Below are 16,481 nucleotides of genomic sequence, written 5' to 3'. Positions count from 1 at the left end.
AATTTGCTGCATCAACACTTTGTAATGGAAGTTCAGGATAAATGCCTTTTTCCCCCTTTATTTGCCAGCTATTGCAAATAATGAGATGGTTCTCTAGCATTCTGCAAAGTGACCAGTGAATTTTATTTTTGAGTCTATTATGAACTCATGGATTTAAATATACTTGATACATTTTAGTTCATTGCAATTATTTTATTAATTTTTGACCAGTGGGATCATCTTCTAGTTGCCTTCTGAGTCATTTGGACTTGATTTCAAGCATCTTTTGTAACTTTATTTTTTTTTAATGACATGATATTTCAGTCTCGTCTTGTACATATCCTGCTCTGAGATCTGGTGTCAGCCTAATGGAAATGTCTAATAGTTGCATGTTATGTTGTTATGTTCACACAACTTAATGTATATTTATGTCATGACAATTTAGTTCATATTTGAAAAAAAATACACATAAATTGAAAGAGAAGATAATATTTTTAATTCACTCTTAAATAACTAAATGCAGCCTGTGCCTGCTGGATACTGTACATATTAATAACTTTGTAATCAGATTGGACATTACCACTGTCATTTCTTATCCCATGTTGATTTTCACATGGTACTTAAAAAAAAATTATAGCTACTATCCCCAAAATCTCACTTCACAAAAATATGCCATTGACAGGAATGTAGCTCAACCTAATGTTGAAATTGAACTTCTTTTAGCTGGTAGTTTGTACAGTGTCTGACAGATGTTGAGCACTGCTCTTTGTCTCAAATTGAAGATGCCCCATGGCTCTATTATGACTTGGCTTATGATGCTCTGGGTGCCTCAGTGCACTGTTTGGGAACCATCGACTAGGTATTTCTGCCCAGTTTCTGTTGCAACCAGTGGTGTGCATTTTCAGTTTGTTTGTTTGTTTGTTTGTTTGTTAGTAATCTCTACACCCAACATAGGGCTTGAACTCATAACCCCAAGATCAAGAGTGGCATGCTCTTCCTATTGAGCCAACCAGGTACCTCCTTTGGTGTGTGTCTTAAAAGTTATTGTTAAATAAAGTTTGTTTGTCCTTATACTCTCCAGTTAAATTCTCATGTAAGATTTCCTTGAGAATAGATTATCTGATTATGAAATGTGGCAGGAAGGAGGCCTGTCTTCTCACCCCTCAAAAGGGTATACCATACCTCTAAAAATGTTCTGTTTCACTGATAAGTACCAAATGATATGTATTATGATTTTTTTTAATAAGAAAACTTTTTTTGTCCTGTGTATAGAATGACTGCTAGTGATACCACTTTGATTTTGTTTAAAGGCAAGAGTCCACTGTGGGTTTTCCCCTGATACTTAATATACATCTCTACTTTTTGATTTGGGCAGCTGCACATAGGACTGAACTGTGTCCTTTCCAGCCTACCTTGTAGACAGAAGGTGGAATTATTTTCTGTATGTTTTGGCTGCTCATTTTCCAACACTTGACATTCGAATCCTTAGAGTCTGAACTTTCACTTTAAATAAAGGACATAAGCTATGCTCTTTTATATTATTTTTTACCTTGAAGCATAGTTGACACACATTGTTACGTTACTTTCAGGTGTACAAGGTAATGATTCCACAAGTCTATACATTATGCATTGTTCATCACAAGCCTAGCTACCATCTGTCATTACACAACCCTATTACAATACCATTGACTATATTCCCCATGCTGTATCTTTCATCCCTGTGATTTATTCACTCCATAACTGCAAGCCTGTACCTCCCACTACCCTTTACCCATTTTGCTTAACTGCCCTCCCCTCTCCCTTCTGGCAACCATTAGTTTTGTTTTCTGTATTTATGAGTCTATTTCTTATGCTCTTCAGATTTCATTCTCATCTGGAGGTTGATTTTACAGATTGCATTATGTTAATTTCCTGAACTAACTTGTTAGTTTTTCTGTTTTCTTGTCATTAATTGTATAGTAGTTGTCAGCATTGAAAATGCATTCATTTTCATTATAATGAACTTCAGAATTTAAAATTTTTAAATTTTCTTTTACATGAATATCTTGGGCATATTGTTCCTTTCTTCTTCTTCTTTTTTTTTTTTTTTTTTTTTTTTTTTTTTTAGTTTATTTATTTTGAGAGAGAGAGAGGGACAGAGAGAGAAGGGGAGAGAGATTTACAAGCAGGCTCTGAACTGTCAGCATGGAGCCCTGTGTGGGGCTCAAACTCACATGAGATCATGACCTGAGCTGAAATCAAGAGTCAGGCAACACTTAACCCACTGAGCCACCCAGGCACCCGTAGGCATATTATTTTAATCAGTGACACTGATAATGTTAGAAAGCTGAGTAGAAAACATGAAATCACTGTGTCATTCAGTGAATTTCTGTGAGTGGCATGTGGGACTCTAATTAAATGTTTGTTTGGATAGACACCTGGGGGTAGGGGAGAAACTAAAGGTGAAGTCTTAGAATATATAAGAAGGGTATAGAAAAGAAACAATAACTTCACATAAAGAGTAAAATCTCTATTAAGGTACAGCCCTAAATAGTTGTTAGTAGATTTGAAAGGACTAATTATGTAACAAGGGCAATTGATCTGTGGGGATGTGCATGAGAAATTGTCGTCAAGCTTGTAAATGTGAATACTCGTGTGCATTTACTGGGCATAGGTCATAAACCTCAAGCATACTATCATGGGGATAATTTCACTGCTGATGTTTTGAACCCCTCTAAACCCTATCTGCTTCATCTGAAGGATTATATAGGTCCCATTTTGTTTATAAACTTAAAACATTTTTTTTCTTGGACGGTAACATTCATATTTTAAGAGAAATCCCTTTTTCTCTTTTATTTGGTTTTAAAATGAGATTGCCAGCATCCTTCTTTGTGTGTGTGAGACATGATTTTTTTAAGTTTTAAAATTGTATCAGAATAATTCTGAAGATAGTTTAAGGTATCCAGTAGTGCTCGTGTAGAGTGACTACCGCTGGCTGAGACTGCCGTCCATCGAAAGGCCTGCCTGCAAAGTCAGTCCCGGCTGACACAGGAAAACTTGATGTTGTGTTTTGCACAGTACATTCAACTTTTCCTAGATGAGAAGAGTGGCTTACTGTGTCTCAACTGTTGGTAAAAACAGTGCGGTTTCTGCTGAATATCCTGCTTTCTTTTTGGGAGTCTGGAGTCCTGTACGTGCTAGGCTCCACAAAGACCTTGTGCTCAGTCTAAGGAGCTGCCTGGCAGACAGCACTTCACACGTTACTGTTGAAAGAATTCAGCCTGTCTCTGTGAGCCCACTGCAGGAGGGCTCTTGGAAGCTTGAGCCTGGTTTCCTCTGGACTTCTCTCCATGTGCCTTTTCTTCTGCTGTTTTTGCCAACCTTTTATAGTAATAAATCTCAGCCTTGGGTATGACTATATGCGGAGTTATGTGGGTCACGGGATGATCTTGGGGACCCCCCCAACATAGTACTGAACGACTTACAATGGAAAACGCTATTCCCTGCCGCATTCTTGCACCCCCCTCAGTCTTATTTCTTTTGTTATTTCCTTATTTCTAAATAATATATTTACACTGCTGTTTTTTTAAGATACCAGTTGTAGGTGTTGTCAAATAACCGGGTGTTGTGGTAGATGAGGATTTAGGTCTCATACCTTTTCCAGAATTCCCTCCCTTAAGCCCTCTGATGCAATCCTGCCTGTCACAGAGCTTGATTGAGTCCGTGTTCATTGTTTTCATTATGATGACTGGACAAATGTGTAATGCTGAGCTAGGCGATAGACTACAATTTCATTTTCTCATCTGCCTTTTTCTTTTCCTTATAGTTAATGGTTGGTTACCTTCTGTTTTTATTTGTTTTTCTATTCTGTTCTTATGACCAATTTATTCCAAAAGCCCCAGCAGTTCTTCACCAGATTTCACTGTTCTTTTCCACATGGTCAGAGGTCTGTACATCCCACTGTCCTTGGGAACTCTTCCTCCTGTGTCACTGTGGACTGTGTCAGTAGTTGGTCACAGGCCTGCTTTTCCTGGGGCTTCCTTTGCTGCTTTCCAGGGTTGCACTCAGGTCTTTGGAACTCAAGAGAAAGTGTATGGGAAGTACATTCCTTGATGCTGTGTGTCTAAAAATGTCTATGTTCGACCTGTACACTTGAATGGTTGTTGGAACTAATTTTCTTTTAGAGTTTTGAAGATATTTTTTCATTGTCTTTAAATTTCCAGTGTTCCTGTTGACATATTGGTCCTGATCTTTGTAAGCATTTTTCCTGGAGGAATCTCTTAGTAATCTCATTCTGTCCCCTTACGCTCTGAAACTTCGTAATGTGCTTCAGGGCAGGTCTCTTCAGTTATTATGTGGGGTACTTAGTGGTCTCTTGTGATCTGAACTTTAATTCTGAGAAAGTTTCTTTCCACATCATTTGAAGAACAAGAATGTGTTGTGTGTCCAGATACTATTTACAAAATTTGGCATTCCCAAATAGTAGGTTAATGCTAGTTAGAGGTTCAGTAGGTAATGTATTAATGAGCCCGTATTTGGATTTTCTTGTGGAGATTTAGATTGGAGACTCTTAGTTTACAGCTTATTTTTTAAAACTATAAAAACAAGGAAGACCTGCTTCTACTGAGTTTTAGCCTGGTATTTATTAATAAAGAATGTTTATAAAATGCTAAATTTGTTTGACTTATAAACTAGTTAAGCAAGTTATTGGTTTTCTGGCATAGGTCTTTTTCTGTGTAGATATTATCAAGTATAATAAAACATTAGAGTTCTTCTCGGAAGCTCATTTTGGGAGACTTTAATTTAGTAATCTTTCTTTCTTCCCTACTTATATTACTTTGTCCTTCTGCATGGATGATTCTTATTACATGAGCTGATTAATACAGGTACCAGAGCAGAAAAGACTGTTTTAAGAATAATGTATATCGGGGCACCTAGGTGGTTCAGTCGGTTAAGTATCTGACTTGGCTTAGGTCATGATATCATGGCTTGTGAGTTCGAGCTTCGTATCAGGCTGTATGCTGACAGCTCAGGGCCTGGAGCCTGCTTCTGGATTCTGTGTCTCCCTCTCTCTCTGCCCCTCCCCCACTCATACTCTGTCTCTCTCACCTTCAAAAATAAATGAATGTTAAAAAAAAGAATAATTTTATTCTCTTAGTTCTTTGGAGAAAAGGTATATGTTTTTATTTTTATTTATTATTATTTTTTAAATTTTGGAGAGAGCAGGGTAGAGGAATGGGGTGGGGAGAGAGAGAAAAAGAGAGAGAGAGGGAGGGAGGGAGAGAAAATCCCAAGCAGGCACCATGCTGAGCGCAGAGCCCTATGAGGCTTGATCCCATGACCTGGGATCGTGACTTGAGCTAAAATCAAGAGTTAGACACTCAACCAACTGAGTCACCCAGGTGCCCCTTTTATTTTTATTTTATTTCATTTTATTATTTTATTTTATTTTATTTTATTTTATTTTTCTATTCTATTCTACTTTATTTTATTTTTTATTTTATTTTTTAGGAAAAGTGAATGTTTTTAAACCATTGAGTCTAGTTTTATGAAACTTTTTCTTTGCTTTACCTCAGCGGTAACTGTCATAAAAGTGCTTTATACTTTTAGTACTTTTTGTCAGATACTGCAGAGGTAACACTTTTTACCTTTAGTATAGTGCAACTCCTGGTTCTGTACTGTATTTTATATGCAACATATAATCTTTAGTATTTTAATGTTTGTGCATTAATATTTTCAATTTGTTTAATGATTTTGCTGCTAAGATTTCGCCATCCCATTCCCATTTTTTCCTTTACAATTTTATCTTATTTTAAAGTTTATTTATTTATTTTGAGAGAGAGAAAAAGCATGAGTGGGGAAGGGGCAGAGAGAGAAGGAGATTGAGTCCCAAGCAGACTCCACAGGGTCGGTGCAGATCCCAATCGGGTTGAACTCGCAAATGATGAGATCATGACCTGAGAGAAAGATGCTTAACTGACTGAGCCACCCAGGCTCCCCTCCTTTACAGTTTTAATTTTTTTTTAATGTTTTATTTTTTTTTTTGAGAGAGAGAGAGTGCGACTAAGGGAGGGGCAGAGAGAGAGGGAGACACAGAATCTGAAGCAGGCTTCAGGTTTTGAGCTGTCAGCACAGAGCCCAGTGTGGGGCTTGAACTCACGAACCGTGAGGTCATGACCTGAGCCGAAAAACCTACTGAGCCACCCAGGCGCCCCGTGTGTAATAATTATTTTTAAAGTGGACCTTTTGTAAAAAGCATACAGTTGGATCTGCTTTTTGTGCAGTCTGATTATCTCTGTCTTTTTAAAAAATGTTTATTTATTTATTTTGAGAGAGAGGTGTGTGTGGATGGGGGAGGGGCAGAGAGAGGGGGAGAGAGAATCCCAAGCTCGATGTGGGGCTCAAATTCATGAACTGTGAGATGACCTGAGCCAAAATCAAGAGTCAAGCACTTAACCTACTGAGGCACCCAGGCGCCCCATCCCTGCCTTTTTATTGGAATGCTTAGTCCATTGCATGTGATGTAATTACTGGTTTTAATTCTATGTGTTGTGATTTGCTTTCTGTACAATTAACCTTTTCTTTGGAGAATTAATTTTTTTCTCTTTTGCTTTTATTTTCCCATGTGGTCTCCATTGACACTCAGGTGGGGTGGCGTCACTACCACCGGGTGATGGTGAAAAATTCTGACTCTTCTCTAGGTGTCCTGTGAGACTACCCAGCAGCAATGGAGCAGGGAGCTTAGTTACTTACAGTTTGGGGGTGTGGGGTGGAGGTCCAGATTCTTCACCTGGTCTCCATAGACACTCCTGTAGGAGCAGAGCACTCTTAACCAGCTGGCAGGTGTGAAAGGCCCCAGCTCCCTACTTGTCCTTTTTTGACAACCTCCAGCAGGGGTGCTGGGCCACCACCTGAGGGCACAAATCTAATCTCCCTCTTACTGGTGCAGATAGGGGCAGAACTTCATGTTTTTTGGTGTTTGGCTAGAGAGAGCAGTTTTTGTTGTTTTATCTGTGCCTGTCTGGGATTCTGGGTTTCGGACTTCTTGAGAAGCACATCTGAGATGTAGAGGCAAAAAGAAAATGCAGGGAACTCACAGCTCTGTTGTTGTTAGAATCCTGAAGTCCCTAACCCACCGGCCTTCTTCTCTGCCTTTTGTCTTTTGTCTGTTTTTTGTTTATTTTTAACTCTATTATCCAGGATTTCTAGTTGTGCTTACCAGGAGGAATAGTGATAGGTATTCTTTCTTCAAATGTTTACAAATTTAGAAGTAGGAATTTCTAATTTTTGTTTTCTTATCTTTGGCTATTTATACTTAAACAAATTGGACCATTTGAGGCCTGTTCTGCCCTTTGATTTGGTGAAGTTTAGGCTTGTTGCGGCTCCCCAGTTCTCAAAACAGTGTGCCCTAATGGAAATACCAGTTGTTGTTGCCTTTAAATCATCCTGTTTTCAGGCCTTCACCCCTTCATATGCTGCTACTTGCTGCCCTTCCTTTCACTCATTCCCAACTATAGGGAAGCAAGTCAACAAATATTTCTCTAAAGTAGTTTTTGCAAGATAATCTATTAAGCACTTTATGGACAAACGTGTCTTCTTCATCAGTCTAGTATGGAAACTAAGTAATGATAGTAAGGAGCTGGGAAAATGTGTGTGAGTGTGCGCATAGGCGTAAGTTACAAAAGGCCGCAGGAACACGGGAGAGAATGACCACATGCCTGTGTGGCATTTGATTGTGCACGTTCCTGCTCTGACTCCTTTCAGTGTCAGTTTTGTCACTACTGGCTTTGGAACTGGTGATGAGTCAGCTCCCACATCAAGGCTGAAGTTCTCAGCTTGGCATTTGGTTGGTTTTCAGTTCAGAGTCCATCTTGTCTTTCCGAGCCTTCCCTATCCTCCTTCCCAGGAACTGCTCCCGTCAGACCAGGCTTGCAGCCATCCTGCAAATAAGCCCCGTGTTTTCTGCTTGTGCCTTTAACTGTGCTGTTCTGGCATGGATGTCCTCTCTTCTGGGTGTTACATGCAAAGGGCAGCGTAGTGGAAAGAAGATCCCAGTTTTACTTCTTCCTTGCTGTGTGACTAATGTAAGTTACTGCGGCCCTCTGAGCCTTGGTTCCCCTGTTTGTGAACACGAAAAAGTACTTCTTTTCTAACACTATGTACTAAGGTTAGTTAATGTATATGAACATGGCTGAAACCACAGGAGCTCAAATAAAATTCAGGCTCCATTGCTTTGTTTCCTTAACTAAAATGTACGGCTAAAGGTCAGGTTCATTCCTTCTAGTCTTCGTCTCATCAGCAGACACAGTATGTTGAGAACATGGAAAAAACTAAGTAGTTCATTAAGTAAATGTTTGAGTACTTCCCATAATGCTCTGTGTTGTGTTAAATGCTGGAGCTCACACATTTGCTGGACAGGACAAGTGGGTGTGCAGGCAGTGAAAACACAGCACGGTGCATGCAGTGCTGGAGGTGTTGGAGGTGTGTTCCAGAGATTTGGGGGGCACAGAAAAGGAGTGATGAGGGAGGATTCCTGGAGAAAGAGTTGCTGGTAATTGACCTTTTTTTTTTTTTTAAACAGCTTTATTTAGGTGTGATTTACATACACATCAGATCCAGCTACTCTAAGTGTATAATTCAGTGATTTTTTAGCAAATTAACCAGTGTGTGTAAGCATCACCACAATCCAAATCTAGGCTGTTTCTGTCACTTCAAAAAGATTCCTCATGCCCATTTTCAGGCGCCATGTCGAAGGAGGGGTAGCAGTTGGCCATGCAAAAGTGCTGGAAGGAGGGCTGGACTCCCGGGAGTGAAGACAGCCTTGGCAAAGCCAGGGGAGCACGAGACCGAGTGGTGGAGTGTGGGTGGGATGGATGCCTGTAAGGGGTTTTATTTCTGTGCTGTACGGCTGTGTTCTCGGGGGCTGTCTTCTGGCTCCTCCGTCTTTGGAGCTCAGTTTGCTCACCGGTAACGTGTAACTGTTATGCTGTCGGGCCCCAGCTCCACCTAAATCCTGTGAGTGTCAAAACTTACGATGCCTTCGATTGAAGAGAGAATAGAATGTACTTTTAAAAAACAATAGCCAAAAGAAAAACAGAAGAATTAGAGTGATGCTTACAGATCCTCTAATGGAACTCTCTCCTCTTTTTATGCAATAATGCATAGTGGGTACAAAATTTATGAAATGTAGAAGGGTAGGAAGAAAACTTACGTCACTTATGATCTTTCAATTCAGAGAAAATTGTTAACATTCTCGCTCTTATGATTTGTTTTGCATAAATGTTTATGTACTTAAATATTGATATTGTGCTGTAAATAAAGTTGTATTTCCCCACATTATTAAATAGTACTGAAAGCTTGATTTTAAATGCTGCATGATTTTTATGAAATTAAAAACATACTCTGTTCATTTTTTTCAATTTTTTACAATAATAGTAATAAAAGCACATGGTAAGTTTCAAACTACATAGAAGGAATAAAAATCTTTCTCCCATTTTACCACTTCCAAGAGTTAATAATTGTTAACTTTTTCTTTTCTTAATGTTTATTTATTTTGAGAGAGAGAGAGAGAGAGACAGAGTGTGAGCAGGGGAGGGGCAGAGAGAGACAGAGACACAGAATCTGAAGCACACTCCAGGCTCTGAGCTGTCAGCACAGAGCCCGACACGGGGCTCAAACCCACGAACCGTGAGATGACCTGAACCAAAGTTGGATGCTTAACCGACTGAGCCACGCAGGCGCCCCAATAGTTAACTATTTCTTACATGCTTTCAGAAACTGTGTGTTAATTTATATTCCATTATGTGGATAAATCATAATTGAATTGATCTATTGATAGCCTACGTAGATGATCGTGTTTTTGCTTTTACAGTGCTAAAATGAATATTTTCATGTGCACATCTTTGATTTCTTACAAAAATGTATGTGAAGGATAAATTCCTGAAAGAGGAATGCCTGGATCAGAGAGTACATTTTATATTTTGATATTGCCAAATTGCTTTTCAGAAAAGATTGTGCTAATTTATACTTCTGTCATTAGTAGAGAGTCTCACGAGTCCTTCTTTGCTTATATCTTTATCAACATTGGGTATTATACACTTTTTTGTTCTTTGCCAGTCTGATATTAGAAAAGTAACTTATTGTTTTAGTTTATACTTTAAAAATTAGAACTGTACCTGAACATTCTTTTTGCATGGATATTAGTCATTTTTCTGTGAATTATATCATGTCCTTTGTGTAGGTGTCTTGATTTGTTCATATTTTTACTGATTTGTAAGAGCTCTTAGCTCTTTAAAGAACTTAGCTATTGCAAATTTTTTTTTTTTTTTTTTTTTTTTTTTACAGTTTATTTATTTTGAGAGAGAGCTTGCAGGGGAGGGACAGAAAAAGAGGGAGAGAGAGAATCACACGCTGTCAGCACAGAGCCCAATGAAGGCCTTGAACCCACAAACCGTGAGATCATGACCTGAACTGAAACCAAGAGTCAGATGCTTAACCAACTGAGTCACCCAGGCGCCCTGCAGAATTTTTTTTTTTTTTTTTACATTTCTTTTGAGTGTGTTCATGGTCAGATTTATTAGTCTTGTCATTTAGGGCTCTTGGATTTATTAAATTGCAAAATAACCTTAAAAGTGAATGCAAAGAGAAACAAGTGATTCTAATAGTTTTCCAAAGGAGTATCATAAAGATATTAAAGTGGAATAAGAACTAATAATCCAAGTAACTTTTGAATAATGTACATAGACTGTGTTACCTCTGTCTAAAGAGGAAGAAAAAGTGACCAAATCTTGAACTCTTATTGCATTTGTCCTGTATAGTGTCCATTCTAGTGAATCTATTTAGTGTCTTTTCGGATTGAACAAATAAGGGTTCCCTTGTTTCTTTTAACATAACTGCAATACAAAATAAGTTATTATCAACACATGAACTACCTAATATCATGCACTGTAGAACTATAATGAATGATCTATAATTGTGTGAATCATCAAATACATCGCTATAAATATTGTAAATTTTAATTCTCATTCTGAACTATTCATGTGTAGTTGTATTAAGCTGTCTGTGTAATTTATTATTCATGGTTGTTTTTTCATGACTTAAAGAAAAATAGATTGCATGTTGGATAAAACAGTCAAAATGAAACCCCTTCTTTTTAAGAGGAACTCTGTATTCGACTTTGAGAACTCCCATTTTCATTTGGTTCATTTTTCTAATACTTAAAGGTGCCAGTGCTTTCTGCCTCTTTGAGAACTGAAATGTGTGATGAATGGAATGTAACTTGAGATGTTAAAATGAACGAGTATTTTCAAAAGGGTTGTAAAGAAAAATATTTTTGATTTGTAAATGCAAGGTTAATCGCCGTGCTTTGTGCGGTGCTTTTGTGTTCTGGTTGGTGTTGATGATCTTTTCTCCCTCTGTGCAGGTGTAATGGATAGGTAACAGAGAAACCCTCCTCACTGTCTCGTCAGGGAGGCAGAATGACTGAGTGCTTCCTGCCCCCCACCAGCAGCCCTAGTGAGCACCGCAGGGTGGAGCATGGCAGTGGTCTTACCCGAACCCCCAGCTCTGAGGAGATCAGCCCTACCAAGTTTCCCGGATTGTACCGCACTGGCGAGCCCTCGCCTCCCCATGACAGCCTTCATGAGCCTCCTGACATAGTGTCTGATGATGAGAAAGACCATGGGAAGAAAAAAGGAAAATTTAAGAAAAAAGAAAAAAGGAGTAAGTGCCATTTTTCTCTACGCTTTTGGTATATTTTGGGTAAACTTTTACTCTAATCACTGTGCCTGCTGTCTGCAAAGATTCTTGTTTGGCATTTTCTGTTCTTTACTTTTCTGGGTCTCAATTTTTGTATACTGGAGTTGTATCTTAGGGTCTTAGTCTTGCGAACAAAATTACTGAATTTCCAGAAGTGGTAAAGGTTTCGTAAATGGGTCATTTTAAATAATGTATAAAAAGTAGATATTGAAATTTTACCCTTACAGAATATTACTTTCTTGGCTGGGTTGTGTAGGCCAGTTGGGGTACAACTTTACTGGAACTGTGAAAAAGGTAGTTATTTGTTTGTCTTAAGCAGATGCCACAATGCATTCTCTCTATAGGTCCTATTCTGTAGGAAAGTCAAATTGTTTAAGCATAGCTCTTTAGTATGTTAAAAGCAAATGAGGTGATTTATTTTGAGTTTCATGTTATACTTAAGTCAATTTGGTTTTGAAGCATAGCATTGAGATAGAATGCACAAATTGTGTGCCACTTGAATGAGCTGTCACAAAATGGACATGCGTCCTTGTAATTACAAGCATCTGGAAATAGAGCATTATCAGCACGCTTAGAAATTCCCTCCCATTACCCCTGCAGAGGGAATCCCCCACACTTCCCAAAGGTAAGCTTCTTTCAGTATAGCTTGAAACTGCCTGATTTTGAATTTATGTAAATGAAAGCATATTTCCTTTTGTGTCTAGTTTCTTTTGCCCAAAGTTGTATTTGTTAGATTCATCCGTGTTATTCCACGTGGCAGTAATTTGTCGTTTTTATTACTGGATTTTGTTTCATTGCATTAATATGCTAGAATGTATCTATTCTGTTAATTGGTCATTTGGGTTGTTTTCAGTTTTTGACTTGTGAATAGTGCTTCTGTGAATGTCGTACGTGGTTATACATTTCTGTTGTGGGATTGCTCTCTTAAAAGGCCATGCTTATTTTAGCATTAGTAGATCCTGCAAAACGATTTTTCAGAGTGGTCGTACCAGATTGCACTCACACCAGCAGCGTCTGAGAGCTGCAGCTGCTCTGTATCGTGGTATTCTCGCCCTTAAGATTTCTGCTCTTCTGGTTGCTGTGGCGTTTGTGGTATTTTAAGTAGAGGGTAATTTGTGAAATTTTTAAATTTAATCTTCGTTATGAAATGGCTTATTAAGGTAGCTGGCTAAAGAAAAGAACAGGAAAATCATATTTTAAAATAACAACCAAACCAAAGTAGGATAACTGATAGGATATAAAACAAGTGTCAGTGTGTGAAAACCAGGGCTCAAGATGCAGAGAAGTGGGCTGATGCATTCGGCCACCATCCAGAGATTAGGGAACTTTCCTGGTTCTGCCCTCCACCCAGTTGAGACTTCAGCCTCTGCTGGTCTCCAGAAAGAACTTCACAGCTAGTGACAGGAGGGCAAAGTGTGACACGGGAACGGCTGGAGCATCTGAACGGCAGGGCCATTTGTGTCGTGGTGTCAGATTGCTTCAATAACAGGGACCAGATATATGAAAAAAAAAATCTAAATAAGAGGCCATTATTCAGATGATGATTTTTCATCATTTTTCATCATATATTATAGAAGGACTCCTTGCATTAGCCCTCTCTGCAGATCCTTTGTTGTGTGTTTACAATATTTGGTTTGGTTTGCCAAAATTCCACGGGCACACACATGAACCCGGTTACAAAGGTGCCTGGCACGCCGCATTCGCCCTCTTGTGGTCAGGAGATGTCAGTGCAGCATCTCATGTTAGCTGAGAAGAAACCCCTTTCATGACTGGCAGCACCCAGGAGGGATTGGCCATGAAGTGAAAAGCAAGGTAGCCAGTCCCAGGTGGCACTGTTTTTGGTCCTGTTTTCGAAAAGTTCATGGACGGTTTGACATGAAACAGGTGTATGACTTATATTCCCTGCATTTCTTTGGCAGCTGAAGGCTATGCTGCCTTTCAGGAAGATAGCTCTGGAGATGAGGCTGAAAGTCCTTCCAAAATGAAGAGGTCCAAGGGAATCCATGTTTTCAAGAAGCCCAGCTTTTCTAAAAAGAAAGAGAAGGATTTTAAAATAAAAGAGAAACCCAAAGAGGAAAAACATAAAGAAGAAAAGCACAAAGAAGAGAAACATAAAGAGAAGAAGTCAAAAGACTTGACAGCAGCTGATGTTGTTAAACAGTGGAAGGAAAAGAAGAAAAAGAAGAAGCCAATTCAGGAACCAGAGGTGCCTCAGGTTGACGTTCCGAATCTCAAACCCATTTTTGGAGTTCCTTTGGCCGATGCAGTAGAGAGGACCATGATGTACGACGGCATTCGGCTGCCGGCGGTTTTCCGTGAATGTGTAGATTATGTAGAGAAGTATGGCATGAAGTGTGAAGGCATCTACAGAGTTTCAGGTATTGGGCACACGCGCTTCTCTTAGGGGTTTTTAAAAATTCACTTCCATTTTTCAAAGGAAGGGAAAAGAAGAACTTGTGAGGAAAATTGTGGCATGGTTCCTAATAAGTCTTACTCATTTCCTCAGTCCTTCCAGTTGCACAGAAATCCCCCACACTGTGTGTGTGTGTGTGTGTGTGTGTGTGTGTGTGTGTGTGTGTGTGTGTGTTTTAGCAGTTTGCTTTTTTTGTGATATTCTCTTCTATCAGGAGCCTTGAAACACGAGTTGTTCACAGTTTTCAGGAGCCCGGATGAGTCTAAACAAAGTATATGAGTCATGTCCCTTCACTTGGGTGCCCTCAGACTATGCTTTATTCTTCTCACCTCCTTCCCTCTGAGCAGGGCTCAGTGTTGTGAGGGAGATCAGTAGGACAAGGAAAGCTGTCTTGGTTAAGGGACGCTTCTTGGCCAGGAGACACTTTTATTGACCTAATCATAGAATGTATTTCCTGAGTTCGGCTGAAAGAACGTGAAATGTTACTTGCTAAGTGTTTAGGCCCCAAATGTCAATGTTTTTGTCAGCCATGTGCAGCTATTACATATATTAGTGAAACTGATTTTCTGTTTATGTTTTCCATACATGTGAAAGTTCACATTTCTTATTTGGCAAGAATGTAATTCATATTGGATGTCTAAAATCCAGCTAAATGTATGCTACTTAAAGAAAAAAGATTTTATTTCTTTCTTTTGTACTGTACAGGATGGAAGTCCTGACCTGTGGCAACATCTGTGTTCTAAATCATTACTTTCCCATGATTTAGTTCTTGATACTGGAAATCTATTTATTTATTATTATTTTTTTTAATTATTATTATTTTTTTAATGTTTTATTTATTCTTGAGACAGAGAGAGACAGAGCATGAACAGGGGAGGGGCAGAGAGAGAGCAAGACACAGAATCTGAAGCAGGCTCCAGGCTCTGAGCTGTCAGCACAGAGCCTGACGCGGGGCTCGAACCCACGAACTGCGAGGTCGTGACCTGAGCCAAAGTCGGACGCTTAACTGACTGAGCCCCTATTATTATTATTTTTTTAACACATTTATTTCGAGAGAGAAAGACAGTGTGCATGTAAGTGGGGGAAGGGCACAGAGAGTTAGAGAGGGAATCCCAAGCAGGCTTTGCACTGTCAGTGCAGAGCCCGATGTGGGGGTTCCATCTCACGACCGTGGGATCATGACCAGAGCCGAGATCAAGAGTTGGACACATAACTGATTGAGCCACCCAGCTGCCTCTGGAGATCTATTTTATAAAACTTGTTGTTGGTCACACATTTTCATGGTGAGTCAAATCATACACATTTAGAATATAGAGACATTACACTTAGTTTTTCCATTGATTTGGTTCACACAATCAATTTTTAGAGGGCAGATTTGATATATTTGGCTTTTGGGGAAAGGACAGGCATCTCTGATAATTGGGGAACCCTTAACATAGTACCCCTTAGCGTATCATTGTTAAGAATATTTTGGCTAACATGCTACCATTTTATAGAAAATATAATCCACAGATAGGGCATTGCATTTGAATTTATAATTCTTTAGTAACATGAAAATAAACACATTTAAATGAACTTGAAAATTTGACTTTTAAAACTAATGATGAATCGATTTTTAAAGATTTAAATAATACCAACATAGCTGCTTCTCTCACTTGAGTCTGATAGGAAGGAATTTTGTTTTAGGTGAAAGTTTCTCTGAAGAGTTTCTACAGCTTTGTTCAAAGGATTCTTTTGTCTTTGACCTATTTTTGATGTTTGCATTCTTTTGGAGTTGCAGAACTCTGTTTGTGTGTCAGAGCACTCAAAGGGAGCTGTTCCCCTGATCATTGATTCCTGGAGGCTGAGCTCCTGCTTTGATCAATTTTTTATCATTTTTTAAGCTCTGACAGTGTGCTATATTCAGGATACCGTGGATTAGAGTTAATGGCTGTGACTTTTTTTTCTTTCTTTGAATGCTCATAAGACTGTTTTCTGCTGGAGAGTTTTTGGTTCTTATTCCTATTATAAGTGCTAGTTTTATTTTTTATTTTGTTTTTTTAAGTTTATCTATTTTGAGAGAGAGTGTGCATGTGCATGCACATGTGTGTGAGTGGGGAAGGGGCAGAGAGAGAGAATCCCAAGCAGGCTCTAATTGTCACTGCGGAGCCTGATGCAGGGCTCGAACTGTCGAGCCATAAGATTATGACCTGAGCATAAAACAAAAGTTGGACACTTAACCGACTGAGCCACCCATGTGCCCCTATAAGTTCCAGTTTTAAAACATACATATCATTTTGTGTATGCTCTCTCTCTACCTGAGATGTTTTTTTAAGCATCCAGTCTTTAAAAAGAAAACAATTTTGATAACTTC

The 16,481-nt window shown here is 39.0% G+C and overlaps 1 protein-coding gene across 4 annotated transcripts in view; it reads left to right on the top strand.

Moving 5' to 3' along the window:
- RALBP1 (ralA binding protein 1) overlaps positions 1-16,481 on the top strand; it is a 47,476-nt gene that overhangs the window by 14,978 nt on the left and 16,017 nt on the right. For all 4 annotated transcript variants that reach the window (XM_042909461.1, XM_042909458.1, XM_042909459.1 and 1 more), the window contains exons 2-3: positions 11,381-11,679; positions 13,635-14,093. In XM_042909461.1, the coding sequence (XP_042765395.1) occupies positions 11,436-11,679; positions 13,635-14,093 (703 nt within the window). In that variant the 5' untranslated portion in view covers positions 11,381-11,435. The remainder of the gene's footprint in view (positions 1-11,380; positions 11,680-13,634; positions 14,094-16,481) is intronic.

Source organism: Panthera leo, chromosome D3 (assembly GCF_018350215.1).
Source record: "Panthera leo isolate Ple1 chromosome D3, P.leo_Ple1_pat1.1, whole genome shotgun sequence".
Taxonomy (NCBI): domain Eukaryota; kingdom Metazoa; phylum Chordata; class Mammalia; order Carnivora; family Felidae; genus Panthera; species Panthera leo.
Note: the sequence above shows the minus strand (reverse complement) of the source record. Positions and strands in the feature narration are given on the sequence as shown.